This window comes from Pezoporus occidentalis, unplaced genomic scaffold (genome assembly GCF_034315485.1).
Source record: "Pezoporus occidentalis ecotype Australia unplaced genomic scaffold, CSIRO_AGI_Poc_V1 ctg616, whole genome shotgun sequence".
NCBI lineage: Eukaryota > Metazoa > Chordata > Aves > Psittaciformes > Psittacidae > Pezoporus > Pezoporus occidentalis.
The window spans coordinates 36,909-53,091 of NW_026915962.1; the positions used below are offsets into that span (position 1 = coordinate 36,909).

Sequence of the window (16,183 nt, forward strand, 5' to 3'; positions counted from 1 at the left end):
GGACTGGTATGCACCAGTATAGGAACGGGAGCATCAGTACGGACCAGTATGGACCAGTAAGGACCAGTACGGACCAGTATGCACCAGTATAGGAATGGGAGCTTCAGTACGGGCCAGTATGGACCAGTACAGACCAGTATGGACCAGTATAGGAACGGGAGCATTAGTAAGGACCAGTATAGGACCAGTATAGGACCGGGAGCACCAGTATGGACCAGTATGCATCAATACGGACCAGTATGGACTGGTATAGGAACGGGAGCACCAGTACGAACCAGTATGGACCAGTATGGACCAGTATAGGAACGGGAGCACCAGTACGGACCAGTATGGGAATGGTACAGACCAGTGCAGGACCAGTATGGGACCAAACCAGACCAGTACAGCACCAGTATCACCAATACAGGGTGCTATGGACCAGTACGGGACCAGTACCACCAGTATGGACCAGTGCAGACCATCGCAGACTGATATAGACCAGTACAGGAATGGTATGGACCAGTATGAGATGCGCACAGACCAGTACAGACCAGTACAACACCGGCACAGCACCCTATAGCACCCATTGCAGCACCCTATAGCACCCATTGCGGCACCCTATAGCACCCATTGCGGCACCCTATAGCACCCATTGCGGCACCCTATAGCACCCATTGTGGCACCCTATAGCACCCATTGCGGCACCCTATAGCACCCATTGCGGCACCCTATAGCACCCATTGCAGCACCCTATAGCACCCAGCACAGCACCAGCATCACCAGTACAACACCCTATAGCACCCATTACAGCACCCTATAGCACCCATTGCAGCACCCTATAGCACCCATTGCAGCACCCTATAGCACCCAGCACAGCACCAGTATCACCAGTACAGCACCCTATAGCACCCATTGCAGCACCCTATAGCACCCATTGCAGCACCCTATAGCACCCAGCACAGCACCCTATAGCACCCATTGCAGCACCAGTATCACCAGTACAACACCCTATAGCACCCATTGCAGCACCCTATAGCACCCATTGCAGCACCCTATAGCACCCATTGCAGCACCCTATAGCACCCATTGCAGCACCCTATAGCACCCATTGCAGCACCCTATAGCACCCATTGCGGCACCCTATAGCACCCATTGTGGCACCCTATAGCACCCATTGCAGCACCCTATAGCACCCATTGTGGCACCCTATAGCACCCATTGTGGCACCCTATAGCACCCATTGCAGCACCCTATAGCACCCAGCACAGCACCAGTATCACCAGTACAGCACCCTATAGCACCCATTGCAGCACCCTATAGCACCCATTACAGCACCCTATAGCACCCATTGCAGCACCCTATAGCACCCATTGCAGCACCAGTATCACCAGTACAACACCCTATAGCACCCATTGCAGCACCCTATAGCACCCAGCACAGCACCAGTATCACCAGTACAGCACCCTATAGCACCCATTGCAGCACCCTATAGCACCCATTGCAGCACCCTATAGCACCCAGCACAGCACCAGTATCACCAGTACAGCACCCTATAGCACCCATTGCAGCACCCTATAGCACCCATTGCAGCACCCTATAGCACCCAGCACAGCACCAGTATCACCAGTACAGCACCCTATAGCACCCATTGCAGCACCCTATAGCACCCATTGTGGCACCCTATAGCACCCATTGTGGCACCCTATAGCACCCATTGCGGCACCCTATAGCACCCATTGCAGCACCCTATAGCACCCAGCACAGCACCAGTATCACCAGTACAGCACCCTATAGCACCCATTGCAGCACCCTATAGCACCCATTGTGGCACCCTATAGCACCCATTGCGGCACCCTATAGCACCCATTGTGGCACCCTATAGCACCCAGCACAGCACCCTATAGCACCCATTGTGGCACCCTATAGCACCCAGCACAGCACCAGTATCACCAGTACAGCACCCTATAGCACCCATTGCAGTACCCTATAGCACCCATTGCAGCACCCTATAGCACCCATTGCAGTACCCTATAGCACCCATTGCAGCACCCTATAGCACCCATTGAAGCACCATTATGCACCAGTACGGCACCAGTACACACCAGTATGACCCATAACTCCCCCCCCCCCCCCCCATGGAAGCCCCACGACTGCCCCACAAGCAACTGCCCCATAGATGCTCCAAGTCCCACGACTGCCCCATAGATGCTGCAAGCCCCACAACTGCCCCATAGATGCTCCAAGCCACATAACTGCCCCATAGATGCTGCAAGTCCCACGACTGCCACACAATCAACTGCCCCATAGATGCTCTGAGCCCCACAACTGCCCCATAGATGCTCCGAGCCCCACAACTGCCCCATAGATGCTCCAAGCCCCACAACTGCCCCATAGATGCTCCAAGTCCCACAACTGCCCCATAGATGCTCCGAGCCACATAACTGCCCCATAGATGCTCCAAGTCCCATGACTGCCCCATAGATGCTCCAAGTCCCACGACTGCCCCATAGATGCTCCAAGCCACATAACTGCCCCATAGATGCCCAACTGCCCCATAGGCCCTCAGCCCCACAACTCACTCCAGATCCTCCAGCCCCACAACTGCCCCACAAGCAACTGCCCCATAGATGCTCCAAGCCCCACAACTGCCCCATAGATGCCCAACTGCCCCATAACCCCCAGCCCCACAACTGCCCCATAGATGCTCCAAGCCACATAACTGCCCCATAGATGCCCAACTGCCCCATAGGCCCTCAGCCCCACAACTCACTCCAGATCCTCCAGCCCCACAACTGCCCCACAAGCAACTGCCCCATAGATGCTCCGAGCCCCACAACTGCCCCATAGATGCTCCAAGCCCCACAACTGCCCCATAGGCCCTCAGCCCCACAACTCACTCCAGATCCTCCAGCCCCACAACTGCCACACAATCAACTGCCCCATAGATGCTCCGAGCTGCACAACTGCCCCATAGATGCTCCAAGCCCCACAACTGCCCCATAGCCCCCAGCCCCACAACTGCCACACAATCAACTGCCCCATAGATGCTCCAAGCCCCACAACTGCCCCATAGATGTTCCAAGCCCCACAACTGCCCCATAGATGCTCCGAGCCCCACAACTGCCGCATAGGCCCTCAGCCCCACAACTGCCACACAAGCAACTGCCCCATAGATGCTCCAAGTCCCACGACTGCCCCATAGATGCTGCAAGCCCCACAACTGCCCCATAGATGCTGCAAGCCCCACAACTGCCCCATAGATGCCCAACTGCCCCATAGGCCCTCAGCCCCACAACTCACTCCAGATCCTCCAGCCCCACAACTGCCCCACAAGCAACTGCCCCATAGATGGCTGCAAGCCCCACAACTGCCCCATAGATGCTCCGAGCCCCACAACTGCCCCATAGATGCTCCAAGCCACATAACTGCCCCATAGATGTCCAACTGCCCCATAGCCCCCAGCCCCACAACTGCCCCAGAGATGCTCCAAGCCACATAACTGCCCCACAGATGCCCAACTGCCCCATAGGCCCTCAGCCCCACAACTCACCCCAGGTCCTCCAGCCCCACAACTGCCACACAAGCAACTGCCCCATAGATGCTCCGAGCCCCACAACTGCCCCATAGATGCTCCGAGCCCCACAACTGCCCCATAGATGCTCCAAGCCCCACAACTGCCCCATAGGCCCTCAGCCCCACAACTCACCCCAGATCCTCCAGCCCCACAACTGCCACACAATCAACTGCCCCATAGATGCTCCAAGCCCCACAACTGCCCCATAGACAACGGCCCAACTGCCCCATAGATGCTCCGAGTCCCACAACTGCCCCATAGATGCTCCAAGCCCCACAACTGCCCCATAGATGTTCCAAGCCCCACAACTGCCCCATAGATGTTCCGAGCCCCACAACTGCCCCATAGCCCCCAGCCCCACAACTGCCCCATAGATGCTCCAAGCCCCACAACTGCCCCATAGGCCCTCAGCCCCACAACTGCCACACAAGCAACTGCCCCATAGATGCTCCAAGCCCCACAACTGCCCCATAGATGCTCCAAGCCCCACAACTGCCCCATAGGCCCTCAGCCCCACAACTGCCACACAAGCAACTGCCCCATAGATGCTCCGAGCCCCACAACTGCCCCATAGATGCTCCGAGCCCCACAACTGCCCCATAGATGCTCCGAGCCCCACAACTGCCCCATAGATGTTCCAAGCCACATAACTGCCCCATAGATGCTCCAAGCCCCACAACTGCCCCATAGGCCCTCAGCCCCACAACTGCCACACAAGCAACTGCCCCATAGATGTTCCAAGCCCCACAACTGCCACACAAGCAACTGCCCCATAGATGCTCCAAGCCCCACAACTGCCCCATAGCCCCCAGCCCCACAACTGCCCCATAGATGCTCCAAGCCCCACAACTGCCCCATAGGCCCTCAGCCCCACAACTGCCCCATAGGCCCTCAGCCCCACAACTCACTCCAGATCCTCCAGCCCCACAACTGCCCCACAAGCAACTGCCCCATAGATGCTCCGAGCCCCACAACTGCCCCATAGATGTTCCAAGCCCCACAACTGCCCCATAGATGCTCCGAGCCCCACAACTGCCCCATAGGCCCTCAGCCCCACAACTGCCACACAAGCAACTGCCCCATAGATGCTCCAAGCCCCACAACTGCCCCATAGATGCTCCGAGCCCCACAACTGCCCCATAGGCCCTCAGCCCCACAACTGCCACACAACTGCCCCATAGATGCTCCAAGCCCCACAACTGCCCCATAGATGCTCCAAGCGCCACAACTGCCCCATAGGCCCTCAGCCCCACAACTGCCACACAACTGCCCCATAGATGCTCCAAGCCCCACAACTGCCCCATAGATGCTCCAAGCCCCACAACTGCCCCATAGGCCCTCAGCCCCACAACTCACTCCAGATCCTCCAGCCCCACAACTGCCACACAAGCAACTGCCCCATAGATGCTGCAAGCCCCACAACTGCCCCATAGATGCTCCGAGCCCCACAACTGCCCCAGAGATGCTCCGAGCCACATAACTGCCCCATAGATGCCCAAAGGCCCCATAGACCCCAGCCCCACAACTGCCCCATAGATGCTTCAAGCCACAGAAGTGCCCCATAGATGCCCAACTGCCCCATAGGCCCTCAGCCCCACAACTCACTCCAGATCCTCCAGCCCCACAACTGCCCCACAAGCAACTGCCCCATAGATGCTGCAAGCCCCACAACTGCCCCATAGATGCTCCGAGCCCCACAACTGCCCCATAGATGCTCCGAGCCCCACAACTGCCCCATAGATGCTCCGAGCCCCACAACTGCCCCATAGATGCTCCAAGCCCCACAACTGCCCCATAGATGCCCAACTGCCCCATAGGCCCCACAACTCACTCCAGATCCTCCAGCCCCACAAGCAACTGCCCCATAGATGCTCCGAGCCCCACAACTGCCCCATAGATGCTCCAAGCCCCACAACTGCCCCATAGGCCCTCAGCCCCACAACTCACTCCAGATCCTCCAGCCCCACAACTGCCACACAAGCAACTGCCCCATAGATGCTCCAAGCCCCACAACTGCCCCATAGATGCTCCGAGCCCCACAACTGCCCCATAGATGCTCCAAGCCACATAACTGCCCCATAGATGCTCCAAGCCCCACAACTGCCCCATAGATGCTCCGAGCCACATAACTGCCCCATAGATGCTCCAAGCCCCACAACTGCCCCATAGATGCTCCAAGCCCCACAACTGCCCCATAGCCCCCAGCTCCACAACTCACCCGAGGTCCTCCAGCCCCATAGCACCCATAGGGCCCCCCCCAGCGCCCCACAACCGCCGCCGGGCCCCGAAGCCAGGAAGTGGGACGGGGGTGGGGGAGGGGCGGGGGGAAGGGGGGGGTGGGGGAGGGGGGGTGGGGGAGGGGCGGGGGCCGCGCCGGGACACGCGCGTGCAAGGACGGCGGGAACCGGGTCAGGCCCCGGGGGGGGGGGTGGGGGGAGGGATGGGGGTGGGGGGAGGGGTTTGAGAGGAACGGGGGGAAATTTGGGAGGAATTGGGGGGGGATTTGGGGAAAATTGGGGAATTTGAGTGGAATTTGGGGGATTTTGGAGGAATTTGGGGGAAATTTGGGGGATTTTGGGGGGCAAATTTGGAATTTGAAGGGATTTGGGGGGAATTTGAGTGAATTTTGGGGGAATTTTGGAGGATTTTGGGGGATTTTGGGGGGCAAATTTGGAATTTGAAGGGATTGGGGGGGAATTTGAGTGGAATTTGGGGGATTTTGGAGGAATTTGGGGGAAATTTGGGGGATTTTGGGGGGCAAATTTGGAATTTGAAGGGATTTGGGGGGAATTTGAGTGAATTTTGGGGGAATTTTGGAGGATTTTGGGGGATTTTGGGGGGCAAATTTGGAATTTGAAGGGATTGGGGGGGAATTTGAGTGGAATTTGGGGGATTTTGGAGGAATTTGGGGGATTTTGGAGGAGTTTAGGGGCAAATTTGGAATTTGAAGGGATTTGGGGGGAATTTGAGTGGAATTTGGGGGATTTTGGAGGAATTTGGGGGAAATTTGGAGGAATTTAGGGGCAAATTTGGAATTTGAAGGGATTTGGGGGGAATTTGAGTGAAATTTGGGGGGATTTTGGAGGAATTTGGGGGAAATTTGGAGGAATTTAGGGGCAAATTTGGAATTTGAAAGGATTGGGGGGGATTTGAGTGAAATTGGGGGGGATTTTAGAAGGATTTGGAGGAATTTGGGGGATTTGGGGGGAGTTTTAAGGGATTTAGGGAAAAATTTTTGGATTTGGGTGGAATTTGGAGGGATTTTGGAGGAATTTAGGATGAATTTGAGTGCAATTTGGGGTGAATTGGAAGGGATTTTTTTGGGAAAAAATAGGAATTTGAAGGGATTTGGGGGAACTTGAGTGGAATTTGGCAGAATTTGGGAGGAATTGGGGGGATTTCAGTGTAATTTGGGGGGGGGTTGGAGGAATTTGGGGGATTTTGGAGGAATTTGGGGGGATTTGGGAGGAATTTAGGGGGCAAATTTGGAATTTGAAGGGATTTGGGGAAAAATTTGGGGGGATTTTGGAGGAATTTGGGGGATTTTGGAGGAATTTGGGGAATTTGAAGGGATTTAGGGGAAAATTTGGGAATTTGAAGGGATTTGAGTGGAATTTGGGGGGATTTGGGAGGAATTTGGGGTATTTTGGAGGAATTTGGCAGAATTTGAAGGGATTTAGGGGAAAATTTGGAATTTTTAGGAATTTGGAATTTGGGAGGGATTCAGGGGAAAATTGAAGGATTTGGGAGGAATTTGAATGGAATTTGGAAGACTTTGGGGAGAATTGAGGGATTTTGGCAAGGATTTGGGGGAATTTGGGAAAATTTTTTGACAATTTGGGCAGAAATTCAGACCCGTTTGGGGGAATTTGGGAGAATTGGGGGGAATTTGGGAGAATTCCGCGGATTCGGTGCGATTTTTGAGCGGAATTTGCGCAATTCGGGGTCAATTTTGGGTGGATTTCATGGGATTTTGGGGGTTTTGGGGGGGGCACAAAGGGGGCGCCATAGGGGGGATATGGGGGGGTTATGGGGTGGGTTTGGGGTCTCACCTGGGGGCATCGAAGCTGTCATAGGAGCCAACGGTGTAATGGCGGAAGAGGCGCTTGGCCTTGTCACTGCGGCTCTCTGGGGCACATGTGGGGCACATGGGGGTCGGGGGGGGCCCTCTATGGGGCTGGGACCCCCCCCACCCCCTAATGATGTGGGTCCCACTTGGGGGTCACATTGAGGGGCCACTTGGGGGTCCCATTGAAGGGATGCGGTTGGGGTCCTCCCCATGGGTACCACTTGGGGGTCCCATTGAAGGGATGCGGTTGGGGTCCCCCAGTGATGTGGGTCCCACTTGGGGGTCCCATTGAAGGGATGCGGTTGGGGTCCTCCCCATGGGTACCACTTGGGGGTCCCATTGAAGGGATGCGGTTGGGGTCCTCCCCATGGGTACCACTTGGGGGTCCCATTGAGGGCCACTTGGGGGTCCCATTGAAGGGATGCAGTTGGGGACCCCAGTGATGTGGGTCCCACTTGGGGGTCAGGGTTGGGGGTCCCACTTATGGGGCAGGTTGGGGGTCATCTTGAGGGGCTCCCCCCACTTATGGGTCCCATTTAAACCTCCTCTTTGATGGAGCCCATTAGGTTAACCCCCTCGCAAGGTCTATGGGTCCCACTTGGGGGTCAGGGTTGGGGGTCCCACTTATGGGGCAGGTTGGGGGTCATCCTGAGGGGCTCCCCCCACTTATGGGTCCCATTTAAACCTCCTCTTTGATGGAACCCATTAGGTTAACCCCCTCGCATGGGCTGTGGGTCCCACTTGGGGGTCAGGGTTGTAGGTCCCACTTAAGGGGCAGGTTGGGGGTCATCCTGAGGGGCTCCCCCCACTTATGGGTCCCATTTAAACCTCCTCTTTGATGGAGCCCATTGGGTTGACCAAACCCCCCCAAGGGCTATGGTCCCACTTGGGGGTCAGGGTTGGGGGTCCCACTTATGGGGCAGGTTGGGGGTCATCTTGAGGGGCTCCCCCCACTTATGGGTCCCATTTAAGCCTCCTCTTTGATGGAGACCACTGGGTTGATCTCCCCCCAGAGGGCTGTGGGTCCCACTTGGGGGTCAGGGTTGGGGGTCCCACTTATGGGGCAGGTTGGGGGTCATCCTGAGGGGATCCCCCCACTTATGGGTCCCATTTAAGCCTCCTCTTTGATGGAGCCCATTGGGTTGACCAAACCCCCCCAAGGGCTATGGTCCCACTTGGGGGTCAGGCTTGTAGGTCCCACTTATGGGGCAGGTTGGGGGTCATCCTGAGGGGCTCCCCCCACTTATGGGTCCCATTTAAACCTCCTCTTTGATGGAGCCCATTAGGTTAACCCCCTCTCAAGGGCTGTGGGTCCCACTTGGGGGTCAGGGTTGGGGGTCCCACTTATGGGGCAGGTGTGGGGCAGGGGGGGGGTACCTGTCTTGCCCTCGGGGGTCCGGGCTGGAACCTCCTCCACGCACTCCGATGGGAACCAACCGATGCGGCCGCGGGCTTGGCCCTCCCAGAACCCCCCTTCACCCACACTCAGCACTATGGGGGGGGGAGATGGGGTTAGGGGGGGCTGACCCATAGATTGACCCATAGAGTGACCCATAGCGTGACCCATGGCGTGACCCATAGAGTGACCCATAGAATGACCCATAGCGTGACCAATAGAATGACCCACAGCACGACCCATAGCATGACCCATAGCGTGACTCATAGAGTGACCCATAGCGTGACCCATAGCATGACCCATAGCGTGACTCATAGAGTGACCCATAGCGTGACCCATAGCATGACCCATAGCGTGACCAATAGAGTGACGCATAGCGTGACCCATAGCGTGACCCATAGAATGACCCATAGCGTGACCTATAGCATGACTCATAGCATGACCCATAGCGTGACCCATAGCGTGACCCATAGCGTGACCCATAGCATGACACATAGCGTGACCCATAGAATGACCCATAGCGTGACCCATAGATTGACCCATAGAGTGACCCATAGAATGACCCATAGCGTGACCAATAGAATGACCCACAGCACGACCCATAGCATGACCCATAGCGTGACTCATAGAGTGACCCATAGCGTGACCCATAGCATGACTCATAGCGTGACCCATAGCGTGACCCATAGCGTGAGCCATAGCATGACCCATAGCGTGACCCATAGCGTGACCCATAGCGTGACCCATAGCATGACCCATAGCGTGACCCATAGCATGACCCATAGCGTGACCAATAGAATGACACACAGAATGACCCATAGCATGACCCATAGCGTGACCCATAGCGTGACCCATAGCGTGACCAATAGAATGACCCATAGCACGACCCATAGCATGACCCACAGCGTGACCCATAGCATGACCCATAGAATGACACACAGAATGACACATAAACTGACCTAGAGCATGACCCATAGAGTGACCCATAGCGTGACCCATAGCATGACCCCTAGCATGACCTATAGCGTGACCAATAGAATGACCCACAGCACGACCCATAGCATGACCCACAGCATGACACATAGCGTGACCCATAGAATGACACACAGAATGACACATAAACTGACCTATAGCATGACCCCTAGCATGACCCATAGTGTGACCCATAGCGTGACCCATAGCATGACCCATAGCATGACCCATAGAATGACACACAGAATGACACATAAACTGACCTATAGCATGACCCCTAGCATGACCCATAGTGTGACCCATAGCGTGACCCATAGCATGACCCATAGCATGACCCATAGAATGACACAGAATGACACATAAACTGACCTATAGCATGACCCCTAGCATGACCCATAGTGTGACCCATAGCGTGACCCATAGCATGACACATAGCGTGACCCATAGAATGACACACAGAATGACACATAAACTGACCTATAGCATGACCCCTAGCATGACCTATAGCGTGACCAATAGAATGACCCATAGCACAACCCATAGCATGACCCATAGCGTGACCCATAGCGTGACCCATAGCAGGACCCATAGAATGACACACAAACTGACCTATAGCATGACCCATAGCATGACCCATAGTGTGACCCATAGTGTGACTCATAGCATGACCCATAGAATGACCCATAAACTGACCCATAGACTGACCTATAGCATGACCCATAGCGTGACCCATAGCATGACCCATAAAATGACCCAGAAACTGACCTATAGCATGACCCATAGAATGACCCATAGCGTGACCAATAGAATGACCCATAGCAGAACCCATAGCGTGACCCATATCATGACCCATAGCGTGACCCATAGCATGACCCATAGTGTGACCCATACTGTGACCCATAGAATGACTCATAGAATGACCCATAGACTGATCTATAGCATGACCCATAGCATGACCCATAGAATGACCCATGCAATAGGAGTACCCAAACCCGCACCCAAAGGTGACCCAAACCAACCCCAATGGGGGCACCCATGCAATGGGGGCACCCAAACGAACACCCAAACCAACAGCAATGGGGGCACCCAAACCCACACCCAAACCAACCCCAATGGAGGGACCCATGCAATGGGGCACCCAAACCAACCCCAATGGGGGCACCCATGCACTGGGGGCACCCAAACCAACCCCCAAACCAACCCCAATTGAGGGACCCATGCAATGGGAGCACCCAAACCAACCCCAATGGAGGGACCCATGTAATGGGGGCACCCAAACGAACACCCACACCAACAGCAATGGTAGCACCCAAATCAACCCCCAATGGGGGCACCCAAACCTGCACCCACACCAACCCCAAAGGGGGCACCCATGCACTGGGGGCACCCAAACCAACCCCCAAACCAACCCCAAAGGGGGCACCCATGCACTGGGGGCACCCAAACGAACACCCACACCAACCCCAAAGGGGGCACCCATGCACTGGGGGCACCCAAACCCGCACCCAAACCAACCCCAATGGGGGCACCCATGCAATGGGGGCACCCAAACCAACCCCAATGGAGGCACCCATGCAATGCAATGGGGACACCCATGCAACGGGGGCACCCAAACCAACAGCAATGGGGGCACCCATGCAATGGGGGCACCCAAACCAACCCCAATGGGGGCACCCATGCAATGGGGGCACCCAAACCAACCCAAATGGGGGCACCCATGCAATGGGGGCACCCAAACCCGCACCCAAACCAACCCCAATGGGGGCACCCATGCAATGGGGGCACCCAAACCAACACCCAAACCAACAGCAATGGGGGCACCCATGCAATGGGGGCACCCAAACCAACCCCTATGGGGGCACCCATGCAATGGGGGCACCCAAACCAACCCCAATGGAGGCACCCATGCAACGGGGGCACCCAAACCAACAGCAATGGGGGCACCCATGCAATGGGGGCACCCAAACCAACCCCAATGGGGGCACCCATGCAATGGGGGCACCCAAACCAACCCCAATGGGGGCACCCATGCAATGGGGGCACCCAAACCCGCACCCAAACCACCCCCAATGGAGGGACCCATGCAATGGGGGCACCCAAACCAACCCAAATGGGGGCACCCATGCAATGGGGGCACCCAAACGAACACCCACACCAACCCCAATGGGGGCACCCATGCAATGGGGGCACCCAAACCCGCACCCACACCAACCCCAAAGGGGGCACCCATGCAATGGGGGCACCCAAACCCGCACCCAAACCAACCCCAATGGGGGCACCCATGCAATGGGGGCACCCAAACCAACACCCAAACCAACAGCAATGGGGGCACCCATGCAATGGGGGCACCCAAACCAACCCCTATGGGGGCACCCATGCAATGGGGGCACCCAAACCAACACCCAAACCAACCCCAATGGGGGCACCCATGCAATGGGGGCACCCAAACGAACACCCAAACCAACCCCAATGGGGGCACCCAAACCAACCCCAATGGAGGGACCCATGCAATGGGGGCACCCAAACCAACACCCAAACCGACCCCAAAGGGGGCACCCATGCAATGGGGGCACCCAAACCCGCACCCACACCACCCCCAATGGGGGCACCCATGCACTGGGGGCACCCAAACCCGCACCCACACCACCCCCAATGGGGGCACCCATGCACTGGGGGCACCCAAAGGGGGGCCCCGGACGCACCCTTGATGCGCTCGCCCTTGCTGAGGCTGAGCTCGCCCTCGCCCTGGGCCTGGTAGGGCTTCACGGCCAGGAAGGAGCGGCCCGGCACGGCCGAGTAGAGGCGGCGGCGACCCCCACGGCCCCCCAGGGACCCCCCGGCGGCTGGGGCGGCGCTGGAGGGAGAGGGGTCAGGACCCATGGATGGAGCCCGTCAATGGGGTCAGCACCATGGAGAGAGACCATGGATGGAGCCCGTCAATGGGGTCAGCACCATGGAGAGAGACCATGGATGGAGCCCGTCAATGGGGTCAGCACCATGGATGGAGCCCGTCAATGGGGTCAGCACCATGGAGAGAGAACATGGATGGAGCCCGTCAACGGGGTCAGCACCATGGATGGAGCCCGTCAATGGGTTCAGCACCATGGAGAGAGCCCGTCAATGGGTTCAGCACCATGGAGAGAGACCATGGATGGAGCCCGTCAATGAGGTCAGCACCATGGAGAGAGCCCGTCAATGGGGTCAGCACCATGGAGAGAGACCATCAGTGGGGTCAGCACCATGGAGAGAGACCATGGGTGGAGCCCGTCAATGGGGCAGCACCATGGATGGAGCCTGTCAATGGGGTCAGGACCCATGGATGGAGCCCGTCAATGGGATCAGCACCATGGAGAGAGACCATGGATGGAGCCCGTCAATGGGGTCAGCACCATGGAGAGAGACCATGGATGGAGCCCGTCAATGGGTTCAGCACCATGGAGAGAGACCATGGATGGAGCCCGTCAATGGGGTCAGGACCCATGGATGGAGCCCGTCAATGGGGTCAGGACCCATGGAGAGAGACCATGGATGGAGCCCGTCAATGGGTTCAGCACCATGGAGAGAGACCATGGATGGAGCCCGTCAATGGGGTCAGGACCCATGAAGAGAGCCCGTCAATGGGGTCAGCACCATGGAGAGAGACCATGGGTGGAGCCCGTCAATGGGGTCAGCACCATGGAGAGAGACCATGGATGGAGCCCGTCAATGGGGTCAGGACCCATGGATGGAGCCCGTCAATGGGGTCAGGACCCATGGAGAGAGACCATGGATGGAGCCCGTCAATGGGTTCAGCACAATGGAGAGAGACCATGGATGGAGCCCGTCAATGGGGTCAGCACCATGGAGAGAGACCATGGATGGAGCCCGTCAATGGGTTCAGCACCATGGAGAGAGCCCGTCAATGGGGTCAGGACCCATGGAGAGAGACCATCAGTGGGGTCAGCACCATGGAGAGAGACCATGGATGGAGCCCGTCAATGGGGTCAGCACCATGGAGAGAGACCATGGATGGAGCCCGTCAATGGGGTCAGCACCATGGAGAGAGACCATGGGTGGAGCCCGTCAATGGGGTCAGCACCATGGATGGAGCCCGTCAATGGGGTCAGCACCATGGACAGAGACCATCAGTGGGGTCAGCACCATGGATGGAGCCCGTCAATGGGGTCAGGACCATGGATGGAGCCCGTCAATGGGGTCAGGACCCATGGATGGAGCCCATCAATGGGGTCAGCACCATGGAGAGAGCCCGTCAATGGGGTCAGGACCCATGGAGAGAGACCATGGATGGAGCCCGTCAATGGGGTCAGCACCATGGAGAGAACCCACATCCCCCCCCCCATGCCCCACACCCCACACCCCACCCCCCACACCTCAACCCCCACACCCCCCACCCCCCACACCCCACCCCCACCCCCCACATCCCACATCCCCCCCCCATACCCCACACCCCATACCCCATACCCCATAACCCCACACCCACACCCCACATCCCCCCCCCCACGCCCATACCCCACCCCCCACCCCCCCATAACCCCACATCCCCCCCCATACCCCACACCCCACATAACCCCACCCCCCCCACCCCACACCCCACATAACCCCACACCCCATAACCCCACATAACCCCACACCTCCCCCCCATACCCCACCCCCCACCCCCCCCATAACCCCACATCCCCCCCACACACCCCACACCCCATAACCCCACATAACCCCACACCCACACCCCACATCCCCCCCCCACACCCATACCCCACCCCCCACCCCCCCCATAACCCCACATCCCCCCCCCATACCCCACACCCCATAACCCCATACCCCACACCACATGCCCCATAATAACCCCACACCCCACACCCCATAAGCCCACATAACCCCACATCTCCCCCCCATACCCCACCCCCCACCCCCCCCATAACCCCACATCCCCCCCACACACCCCACACCCCATAACCCCACATAACCCCACACCCACACCCCACATCCCCCCCCACACCCATACCCCACCCCCCACCCCCCCATAACACCACATCCCCCCCCATACCCCACACCCCATAACCCCACACCCACACCCCACATCCCCCCCCCCCACACCCATACCCCACCCCCCACCCCCCCATAACCCCACATCCCCCCCCACACCCCACCCCCACATAACCCCACCCCCACACCCACACCCCATAACCCCGCATAACCCCACCCCATACCCCCACCCCCCACATAACCCCATATCCCCCCCATCTCCCACCCCCCACCCCCCCCATAACCCCACCCCCACACCCACACCCCCACCCCCCCCCCATCCCATAACCCCACATCCCTCCCCCATACCCCACACCCCATACCCCACACCCCATAACCCCACACCCACACCCCACATCCCCCCTCCCACCCATACCCCACCCCCCACCCCCCCCCATAACCCCACATCCCCCCCCATACCCCACCCCATAACCCCACACCCCACACCCCCACATAACCCCATACCCCACCCCCCATAAGCCCACATAACCCCACATCTCCCCCCCATACCCCACCCCCCACCCCCCCCCCCACACATCCCCCCCACACACCCCACATATAACCCCACATAACCCCACACCCACACCCCACATCCCCCCCCCCACCCCCATACCCCACCCCCCACCCCCCCATAACCCCACACCCACACCCCACACTCCACCCCCCCCCATACCCCCCCCATAACCCCACATCCCCCCCCATACCTGGCCCTTCCCCTCGCCCTCCGGGGCTCCTCCGCGTGCCTCCCACGGGAGGGGGAGCGGGTCCGGGCCCCCCGGGGCTGCTGGCGCTGCGCAGGGTCCCCGAGGGGGGGCCGGGGGGCGGGGGGGGGCGGGGCACAGAGGAAGGGGGGGGAGGGGCCCCGGGGGTGGCCTGGGGGCGGGGGGGGGATGTCCCCGGAGCATCCAATCGGGAAGCATCCCCCCCCCGCCCCCCCCCGGAGGGAGCCCGGCCCCTCCCCCCCCTCCCGAGTCGCTGTTGGCTCGGAGGAGGCGCTGGGGGGAGGGGGGAGGCCACGGGGGGGGTCGCGGCGGCGGGAGGTGAATTGGGGGCTCTCCTGGAACGGAACTGGGGGAGGGGGGGTGGGGATGGGGGGTACAAAGGGGGAGATGGGGGGAGGGGGGATGGGTATAAAGGGGGAGATAGGGGGGGATGGGGGTGATGGGGGGGT

General features: G+C 58.5%; 1 protein-coding gene across 1 annotated transcript in view; it reads right to left on the reverse strand.

Moving 5' to 3' along the window:
- The window catches only part of LOC134174586 (SH3 and multiple ankyrin repeat domains protein 1-like), a gene marked incomplete at its 5' end in the record, with an annotated part of 46,448 nt that extends 30,368 nt beyond the window's left edge, over positions 1-16,080 (reverse strand). Inside the window, 7 exon segments of the mRNA XM_062639728.1 lie at positions 7,606-7,681; positions 9,000-9,113; positions 12,693-12,833; positions 15,667-15,795; positions 15,798-15,891; positions 15,894-16,004; positions 16,007-16,080. Of these exon segments, the coding sequence (XP_062495712.1) occupies positions 7,606-7,681; positions 9,000-9,113; positions 12,693-12,833; positions 15,667-15,795; positions 15,798-15,891; positions 15,894-16,004; positions 16,007-16,080 (739 nt within the window).
- Positions 16,081-16,183: the final 103 nt, after the last annotated feature.